We start from the raw sequence: 9,737 nt of genomic DNA on the forward strand, positions 1-9,737 counted from the left end.
GTAATTATACCAAATCATTCTTTTTCCAGGAACTAATTATCATATTTGCATATACATTACACATGCAGTCTGCATCTCTGAGGTCCTCCATGGGGCTTTTGGTGGCCTTTTGGTGGTCCTCAGTGGTTTGTTCCTGAACTCTCAGTTCCTTCTTCCAAACATGGTCTTTATCTCACTCTGTTTGTAGAGTTCTCAAGTTTCTTATCTTGGTCTTGCTGGTTTATTTGCCTCCCCTCAAGACACCTCAGACAGTTACAATCTTATCTGAGACTCCTTGTGACAGTTGTGAGTCAATCCACGTGGCTTGTTTCTTATCCACCTGTGCATACAAAAAGCCTGGAAACTGTTCAAGCAAGCACAGCAAAACCACCTCGAGGGACTTGGCAGATTTATCCCATCTCCCAGCTTTTGTTCAAGCAGAGGGAGAGAGGCAAACACCCACCTCCTCCCTCCACCCATGGGAGATGCACCTGGTTTCACCTGCCTGAAGGTCCTTTTGCACCCACACACTCGCCAAGCACTGAGCAAGCTGCAATCACTGAAGCAGATAAACACCTGTAAGATGAGATCATTAACACCAATGTTAATTGCAACATCCCCCACACGTGAGCTCCTGCTCTAGGCCACGCCACAGCCCCTGGAGGACATCTCCTCACCCGCTGACACACACACGGTGCTTGCGCAGAGTCACTCACATACGGCGGGCGGGTTGTAACCGCGTCCCTGCTGGAACGATAGGAGGCGCCCTGCCCAGAGTCACCCATCCACGCGCAAACCGGAGCAGCTCCTGCTTAGCTCCGCGCCCGCGCCTTAAGGCCAGGCGCCGCCCCGCCCCCTGCCCGCCCATTGGCTCACGCAACGCCGTGGGCGGGGACCCGCGCCCTCCCGACCAATCAGCACCGCGAGGGAGACGCGTGCGGACAAGATGGCGGAGAGCAGCGCGGCCAAGCGGCTCAAGGGGGTGCGGGGGGCGCGGGGCGGCTGCGGGCGCGGGGGCGGCCCCGGGAGCGGCCCCTGAGGGCGGCCCCGCGCTGACGGGCCCCTGTTCCCCGCAGGTTGAAGACAGGAAGGTGGACTGGCGGCGCTGGAAGCAGGAGAGTAAGGGCAGCGCCGCGGCGGGGCCGGGCGCTGAGGCGGGGCCGGGCGCTGAGGCGGGGCCGGGCGCTGAGGCGGGGCGGGGCGCTGAGGCGGGGCGGGGCGGGGCGCTGAGGAGGCGGGGCCGGGCGCTGAGGAGGCGGGGCCGGGCGCTGAGGCGGGGCCGGGCGCTGAGGAGGCGGGGCCGGGCGCTGAGGAGGCGGGGCCGGGTGCTGAGGAGGCGGGGCCGGGCGCTGAGGAGGCGGGGCCGGGTGCTGAGGAGGCGGGGCCGGGCGCTGAGGAGGCGGGGCCGGGCGCTGAGGCGGGGCCGGGCGCTGAGGCGGGGCCGGGCGCTGAGGAGGCGGGGCCGGGCGCTGAGGAGGCGGGGCCGGGCGCTGAGGAGGCGGGGCCGGGCGCTGAGGAGGCGGGGCCGGGTGCTGAGGAGGCGGGGCCGGGCGCTGAGGAGGCGGGGCCGGGTGCTGAGGAGGCGGGGCCGGGCGCTGAGGAGGCGGGGCCGGGCGCTGAGGCGGGGCCGGGCGCTGAGGCGGGGCCGGGCGCTGAGGAGGCGGGGCCGGGCGCTGAGGAGGCGGGGCGGGGCGCTGAGGCGGGGCCGGGCGCTGAGGAGGCGGGGCCGAGCTCTGAGGCGGGGCCGGGCGCTGAGGCGGGGCCGGGCGCTGAGGAGGCGGGGCGGGGCGCTGAGGAGGCGGGGCCGGGCGCTGAGGAGGCGGGGCCGGGCGCTGAGGAGGCGGGGCCGGGCTCTCAGGCGGGGCGGGGCGCTGAGGAGGCGGGGCGGGGCGCTGAGGAGGCGGGGCCGGGCGCTGAGGCGGGGCCGGGCGCTGAGGCGGGGCCGGGCGCTGAGGAGGCGGGGCCGGGCGCTGAGGAGGCGGGGCCGGGCGCTGAGGAGGCGGGGCCGGGCGCTGAGGCGGGGCCGGGCGCTGAGGCGGGGCCGCGCTTCCGTTGCAGGGAAAGCGGAGAAGAAGAAATGGAGAGAGGTGAAGCTGCTGAAGAAGCTGGAGAAGCAGCGGCTGCGGGAGCTGGCGGAGAAGGAAGCCGAGAAGCGAGAGGAGCAGAAGGAAGAGAAAGGTGAGGCGGGCGGGGCTCAGGCGGCAGCACACGGCGGGCTCATGCGCTGGGAGGAAAGGGCAGGCTCAGCTCCGTGGATCCCTTACAGCACACAGGCAGGACGCGGGGCAGCGAGTGCTGCCCGAGAAGCCTTTCTGAGGAGAAACCCTGTGATTGAAATCTAATTCACACCTCGACTCCTCACTACGGGATAGAGCTTGAGGGGCTGGGGCCCCAGAGCCGGGCAGTGGAGCTGGGGAGGCGCTGAGGGAATGGGGGTGTTTAGGCTGGAGAAGAGCAGGCTGAGACATGAGCTGCTGCAGTGTGTCTCCTGGTGCCACTCTGTCCCCAGGGCGGCCCTACACGCTGAGCGTGGCTCTGCCGGGCTCCATCCTGAACAATGCCCAGTCCCTGGAGCTCAGGACATACCTGGCTGGACAGATTGCCCGGGCCTGTGCCATCTTCAGTGTGGATGAGATCGTGGTGTTTGATGAGCACGGAGAGGATGTAAAGTAAGGAGGAGTCTCTTCTGCTGCCCCCTTTCCTCTTCTGCCGCCCCCTTTCCTCTTCTGCCACCCCCTTTCCTCTTCTGCCGCCCCCTTTCCTCTTCTGCTGCCCCCTTTCCTCTTCTGCCGCCCCCTTTCCTCTTCTGCCGCCCCCTTTCCTCTTCTGCCGCCCCCTTTCCTCTTCTGCTGCCCCCTTTCCTCTTTGCTTTCTGGTGCTTCAGTCATTTCTTAAGCTGAAGCCAGGAAAGAACTGTGTGTTCTCAAGCAGATGCTTGAGCCTCTCAAATGCTGGGAGTACAGGGACCTCCATGCCCCTAGGCAGAGACTGTGACTTCACTGGGGATGAGAAAGCAGTGGCAGATCAAGTCCTCCTGTACCCTTTAAGTCTTGCTGTGCAGGGACAGGGTGTGCCAATATCCTTACAGCAGATGAATTCCTGTTCCTTCAGCTTTTCATGTGGACCTGCATCTGAATTAACTGTCCAAGCTGTGTAGTCCTGGAGCTCAGTAGCATCCAGCTGCCAGGCTGTGTCAATACAGAACTACACTCAGATTTAAGAACCAAAACTGAAGGAGGAATTTAATCTACAGGGAGTTCCAAATAAGATTTACTAAGGCTCTTAATCCTTGTCCTGTTTATTTCTTGGGGATGGAGGGAAGTGTGTTGCCCTTGTCAGATGAAGGAACAAGGCTTGGTCTTCTGGAGACTTGACCAGTCTCCTGCTGAGCTCAGGCTGCTCTCTTGCTCTTTCAGGAGTGTGGAAGGGGACTTTGAAGGAATTGGGAGGAAGGGCAAGGCCTGTGTGCAGCTGGCTCGGATCCTGCAGTATCTGGAGTGCCCTCAGTAAGTCGGTCTCTGTCACACTGAGCATCACACCTGCATCAGAACTGGCTGCATTGGGGCTCTGGGGGCTGGAGCCAAACTCTAGTTTGCATCATTATGCAGGAACACAGAATCTAGTTGTTTCACATATCTGAGTCCAAAGTTTAACTAAAAGAAGAGCAGTGAATGCAGGGTACAGCCTGCATGCCTAGAGGTAGGTGAGGGACCTGAGGGAGCTGAGCATGCTTCTGTCTGTACTCAGCTCCTTTGAGTCAGAGCAGGGCCAGAGTTGAGGTTTGGATTCCTTGGAGACATCTGTTTTCACACTTGAACCTTCTCTGATAACAGGTACTTGAGGAAATCCTTTTTCCCAAAGCATGAGGATCTGCAGTTTGCAGGTAATGACTCACCTGTCCCTGTCCCAAGCTGTTGGCTCCCCGCTGCTGAGCTCTGCCTGGGATGCACACAACTGTGGCTGAGGTGCTGTGCTGGACCAGGGAGGGAGGGGCAGCAGCACACTTGTACCCACACCTCTGTTGCCACAGTTGCTGCCCTCTGTGCTGTTGTAGGGCTCCTCAACCCCCTGGACACCCCCCACCACATGCGGGTGGATGAGGACTCAGAGTACCGGGAGGGTGTCGTGTTGGACCGGCCCATGAAGCCAGGCAAAGGCTCCTTTGTGAACTGTGGCATGAAGAAGGTGTGTGTGTGTGTTACCCACAGATCCAAAACCCTTTCCCTTGTCTCTGGCAGCTTTGAAACAGGCAGAGTGGGTACTGCTGGGTTTCTGAAGGCTGCAGCAGGCTGACACAGGGTTTTGTGGTGTTCTGTCCCTTTTGACTCATTCATGGTTGTGGCTTCCCCAGTCCTGGCCCTTTCCAACGTGTGTTGCTGCTTCACTGCTGGACTTGACCATCTCAGCAGCAAAATAAGTCTCAGGCTGCCCACTCAAACCACCCTGAGCCTGCCCTGCACTGCATGCACCACACAGGCCCTGAGCACAGAGCTCCCCCTTCCAGCTCCAGGCTGGAACAGACCCCCACTTCCCCAGAGGGTTCCCTCCCTTCCCCACCTTCCCCAGTGCCTCCAGAACACGTGGCACTGATGGTGAGTGTCACTGCAGGAGGTGCAGATTGACAGACAGCTGCAGCCTGGTCTGCGAGTCACCGTGCGCCTGCAGGAGCCCCAGAATCCAGGTAATGCCCTGTGAACTCTGAAAGCTGCTCCTTCCACCTCACAGCCTTCACATTAAGCACTGAACATCCCCTCCCTGCACTAGTTCAGTATCACCCTCACCATGCCTCCCTTGTAAACTGGAGAGAACCATCAGCTCTTTGACCACCAACCAAACGTCCCCACGGGCTCTCCAGGCCGTGCTCCAAAGGGCAGCTCCTGGTTGTACACCGAGTCAGTGCCCTGCCCTGAGGAAGATGCTGTATACAGCTGCTCAAATCCAGCTCCTGCTGGGAGCTCACAGGGCTTGTTAATCTCTTGCTTCCTTTCCAGAAGCTAAAGTGAGGAAAGGCACCGTGGTGTCCTCACAGCACCCTCGCACAGCCGCGGGGCTCTACTGGGGTTACAGCGTCCGCCTCGCCTCCTGCCTCAGTAAGTGTCTGCAGGGGCTCTCTGCTCTCTGCCCTGTCTCTTCCACACCAGTGTCAGGCCTGCTGGCTGCACACCTGCAACACACATTGACATCTTGTTCTTAGAAACCTCTTCTGTCTCAACATGCATCCAGCAGCCACGTGAGGGCTAAAGCCAGGGCTAAATTCTGTCCTGCAAGAGAATTGTGTAGGGCAGAGGAATCGCTCATCTCTCTCCTGATGCACTGCTAGCACTGACAAGCAATTCCTTCTGCTGCTACCACTCAGTGTGGAGGGTGTGTCAGCCTGTGCAGAAGGCACACAGCAGGGGCAGGGCACCAGATCACAAGCCCAGCAGTAACCCCACGTGTCTGTTTCCCAGGTGCTGTCTTTTCCGAGTGCCCGTTCAAGGACGGCTACGATCTCTCCATTGGCACCTCGGAGCGGGGCAGCTCCGTGGACCAGGCAACTCTCCCCTCCTTCAGGTTTGTGTCCCACCTGGGAGGCCTGGTGCAAGCAGAAGAGATGCACTGTGGCCTGGGCATTTCCCTAGACAAGAATCCTCTCAGATACAAGTGTGAAACTCACCTGCAGGCTGCCTCTGGGCTCTGCTGCTTCTTTGACAGCAACACACATTCCTCTGCAGGAGCTGGGGGAAGTACCTCCGGACAAGGCCGATTCCTTCCCTGTTTCTCTGGAGCAGGGGGCAGGAACTGTTGTGCTGGCCAAGTGCTGTGGGGCTTTGTTAAAGAAGCAGCTGCATTGGGCAGCACAGCAAGGGGCACAGCTCCCTGCTTCAGCAGCACACGGGCTGGAACATCCCCCATGTACCTGAACAAAAGAAAGGAGTCTGCATTTTGCAGATGAAGTGAAGAGAATTGTTTGCATGGATGCAAATCTTAATCCACTGATGGTTCATGGCACAGGAGCAGCTCCCTCATGGACAGCTCATAGCATCCACCTTGATGGGGGGGTAAGAGGCAGCCTCCCCTCTCACCCTGTCCCTCTGCTCTCCCCCAGGCATGCCCTTGTCGTGTTTGGAGGCCTGGAGGGCTTGGAAGCTGGGCTTGACGTGGACCCAAACCTGGAGGTCACCGACCCGAGTGTCTTATTTGACTTGTACCTGAACACTTGTCCCAGGCAGGGCAGCAGAACCATCCGCACAGAGGTAGGGCAGGTGCCTGTGTGCAGGGGCAGGGCTGGCTCTGCTGCTCCCCGGGGTGATGCTCAGCTCACAGCAGCTGTGCGCCTGGTGCTCCTGAGCCCTGACTCTGTTGCAGGAGGCGTTGCTGATCTCTCTCTCTGCTCTGAGACCCCTCATCGATGAGGCTGTGAAGACACCCAGCGACAGCTGAGGGAAGGACAAGCCCTGACCTTCCCCCTCAGGGGAGTGGTTCAAGCGTAGGGGGCTGGGCCCGTGGGCTGTCCCTCAGGCTGGCAGCAGCGCTGCTCCAGCAAGGGGCCGGTTGCTGTTGGGAGCAGCAGTTCTGCGCCCTCGTGCCTGTGTGGTCCTGCCAAGGGCTGGCTGCTGCCTCCCAGCAGTGGGGACTGGCCTGGCAGCAGACTGGGGCTCAGAATAAAGCAGTCTGGAACATCAGCTGCCTTGTGAGTGTCATGGTGTAAAGGACTGGCATCCAGTTTCCAGAGGTCCTGCAGGCTGAGTGCTGTGGGAGCCACGAGGCCTTCACACTGAAGTCAAAAGTTCCTGTCTCAGCCTGAGTTCCCCCACCCCCCTTCCTCCCCTTCAAGGCTTCATCCTTCCCAAAAGCAGGAAGGGAAGCTGAACCTCTGTGCTAAAACACATCACCAAGGCTCCATAATGCCTTAAGCTCTGCCTACAGTGAGCTCCAGCAGGAAAGCAGCTGGAAAAGCTGGCTCTGCCCTCCCCAATCCTGCTGAGATACTCAGAGCTTTGGTGGGAGCAGATAAGAAACAACCAATACTGGGGGTGTTCAAAGCTTTACTGCTAAAACCAGCTTCTGAAAGAACACAATCAGACACTCCTTTGGCCACAGAAAGGCAGGAACCTCTCCTCCCCCCTGCATCCATCTTGCTCCTGTCCAGCCTTGCTAAAGAGCAGAAATTAACTTCCCTTTGTGTCTTGCTGAGCCACACACAACTCACAGGGAGCAACTGCAGGGGAAAGCTCCATCCTGCAGAGGCAAATGCTGAAGTTGAGCCTTCTGCAGGACCTGCCCTTCTGTGTTTCACTGTTACAGGACATGAGGGGAAGGGTAAAAAGATGCATTGGTTTGATTCTTTCTCAGGTTTAAAATTACACCAGGAAGGAGCAGCTGACTGCTGGGAGTCCCTCCCACCTGCATTTCTTCACTCAGGGGTCAATGTTTGGTTCCAGCTGTGATGGCTTTCAAGTTACTTGTTCTCTTCAAGATGTTTGGAACAAAGAGGAGCCCTGAGGCTCGTTCAATGCTCTCAATGGGAACCAGGAACCTTTCCAGGGGGATTTTCTCATCCACAGGGCTGTTGGGCATCACATAGGAGCGCAACTCAATCTCCCCACTCTCCTTTTCCAGGATGAGCACCTTGAAGAAATGGGTGGGGACGGCCACATTGTTCTTCCCAATCACCTGGTACTTGACATACATCTTCCCATCGGCCTCCATCCTGCACCAACAGCAATGGCCCACGTTACCTCCCAGTCTGGTGCCACATCCACCCCCTAAGCGAGCTCCCACCCCCAGTGTGGCACAGAGCAGCCCCACTCCTGTGGCAGGGGTGTAAAAACCTTGCTGAAAGGGCAGCTATGTGATACAGTGAGGCCACGTTGTGTATTAGATCTCCCCCTAAATCCTTTCCCTGCTAACAGCCTTTCCAAACAACTTGCTGCTGCTGAAGAGCTCTCAACAGGAGGCAGCTGCTGCAGTGCTACATGAAGATCTTTGCAAGGAATGTCATGCTCTAAAGTGCAGAGCTAGTCCTTTAAATAAAAGCTAGAAACTTTACTCTGCAGGAAAGGGTGCTGCAGAATCATCTGTTAATCTAATAATCTAGTTATTTACTACTACACTGTTAAGGACTGTAGCTAAAGAAACCCACCTTTATTCACAAACCAATCAACTGAATGGGAAATACACAAAATAATCCTGAGAAAGCACCTTTCCACAGGAGCCCTGCCCTGCCCATTGCTGGTCTTGCCTGCTGAGTGGGGCTTTACCAGATCCCTCCAGTGGGGACAAGCTGAGAGGCTGCACCCTCCCAGTCTGCTTTCCCCTCCCTTCCCAGCTCAGCCCTCGCGTTTACCTGGGCAGGTAAAGGGGTCCTGTGCACACATAGACGTTCTTGTTGTTCCTTGCCAAGCTCCTGCTGTACTTCTCAAGGTTGTTCCACGCGTTCTGGTTTAAATGAGGATTCTAGAAACAAACCAGGGTGACGAAGGCAGCAAAGTCAGTCACTGCAGAACTTCCTCACCGAGTTTCCTTGTCATTCACAACCCTCCTCTCTGTGACACGTCTCACAGTGCCCTGGGCACTTCGCAGAGAGATCTCTGCTGTGTTCTTTGCCCCACACACTGTCCTGGGTCACCAGGAACGGGACTCGTTCGCCTCAGCGCACGATTTCTGCAAGTCTCCGCCCGCCCGTTGAACGCGGCTCCCGCACCGAGCTGCGCTGACGGCCAGAAACGCCGCAGCCCCGAGCACCCGCGGGGTTCCCTCCGCGCCGGGACCGCCCCCGAGCGACGAACCCCCGCAGGAGCCGGAGCCGGAGCCGCTCCAGCGTCTGCCCTTGAGCTCGGGTCGCTCCGCCTTCCCCCCGGCCGCGGCCGCTCCTACCTGCGGGGCGACGTTGCTGAGGTAGAAGGTGTCCCGCATGGCCTCCTGGCTCCACTTATGGTTGGCGGCGGCGGCCAGGTGCCCGCGGTCGAAGCCGCTGCCGCGGTAGTCGGCGTTGGTGGCGCGGTGGTAGCGATGCACCGACTCGTCCTCCAGGAAGTCGCAGGCGGCGCGGTCCGAGGCGCCGCTCAGCGTGTCCCGGTTCAGCCGCTCCATGACCCAGAGCGCGCCGCGGCTCCGCGGGTCGTAGCACAGCACGTAGGACTCGCGGCTCCGCAGCTGCGCCAGCCCGGGCAGCCCGTACTTGGTCAGCTCGGCGCGGCCCGAGCCCGGCAGCGCCGGCGGATCGGCCCCCGCGGCCGCCACGGCGGGGACCACGGGCAGGCGGGCGAGCAGCCCCCGCGGCGCATCGTCCCGAGCCCGGCGGCGGGGCCCCAGCGCCGCCCCCAGCCCCGCTCCCAGCGCCAGCGCCGCGCCGGGCAGCGCCCAGCGGCCCCGCAGCATGGCCGGCTCTGCGCGCCCCGGCCGGCCGCCGCTTAAAGGGGCCGCGGCGCTCGGCAGCGGAACGGGCCGTGCGCGGCAGCGTCGCCGCTTTAAGCGCGAGGGGGCGCCGCGGAGCGCAGCGCGGGTGGGACCCGCCGGCGGCGACACGCGCGGTCACCGGGAGGAGCGGGACGGCAGCGGCACGGCAGCGGCACGGCGCGACCCGCACACGGCCCCGGGCAGCCGGGCACGACCCAGCGCCGCCTCCGCCCCGGGGCCAGGCACCGCTCCGCCGGCACCGCCGAGCAAAGCAAAACCCCCCCGCGAAGGCGACGGCCGCGGCCATTCGTCCACGCTCCCCCCGGGCCGCTCCAGCCCAGCGCCTGCCCTGGCTAACGGCTCCTGCTCCGTGGCCC

The 9,737-nt window shown here is 60.9% G+C and overlaps 2 protein-coding genes across 3 annotated transcripts; one reads left to right on the forward strand and one right to left on the reverse strand.

Moving 5' to 3' along the window:
• The first annotated feature begins 908 nt into the window (after nucleotides 1-908).
• Nucleotides 909-6,644, forward strand: SPOUT1 (SPOUT domain containing methyltransferase 1). 2 transcript variants are annotated; one of them, XM_062011314.1, is made up of 12 exons: nucleotides 909-961; nucleotides 1,056-1,098; nucleotides 2,038-2,157; nucleotides 2,489-2,648; nucleotides 3,396-3,485; nucleotides 3,813-3,862; nucleotides 4,034-4,164; nucleotides 4,588-4,660; nucleotides 4,971-5,069; nucleotides 5,430-5,532; nucleotides 6,068-6,215; nucleotides 6,328-6,644. In XM_062011314.1, exons 1-12 carry the CDS (start codon nucleotides 926-928, stop codon nucleotides 6,400-6,402), a joined length of 1,128 nt encoding a protein of 375 aa, XP_061867298.1. In that variant the 5' UTR covers nucleotides 909-925; the 3' UTR covers nucleotides 6,403-6,644. The 2 variants fall into 2 exon arrangements, with proteins under 2 accessions (XP_061867298.1, XP_061867296.1); XM_062011312.1 differs by having other exon boundaries at nucleotides 3,813-4,164.
• Nucleotides 6,645-6,990: 346 nt separating this feature from the next.
• On the reverse strand, nucleotides 6,991-9,342 carry ENDOG (endonuclease G). The gene is made up of 3 exons (XM_062011356.1): nucleotides 8,839-9,342; nucleotides 8,309-8,418; nucleotides 6,991-7,672 (listed from the first exon to the last, which is right to left on the reverse strand). Exons 1-3 carry the CDS (start codon nucleotides 9,340-9,342, stop codon nucleotides 7,387-7,389), a joined length of 900 nt encoding a protein of 299 aa, XP_061867340.1. The 3' UTR covers nucleotides 6,991-7,386.
• Between the last annotated feature and the right edge of the window lie 395 nt (nucleotides 9,343-9,737).

The sequence above is a fragment of the Colius striatus genome, chromosome 19 (assembly GCF_028858725.1).
Source record: "Colius striatus isolate bColStr4 chromosome 19, bColStr4.1.hap1, whole genome shotgun sequence".
Classification (NCBI taxonomy): domain Eukaryota; kingdom Metazoa; phylum Chordata; class Aves; order Coliiformes; family Coliidae; genus Colius; species Colius striatus.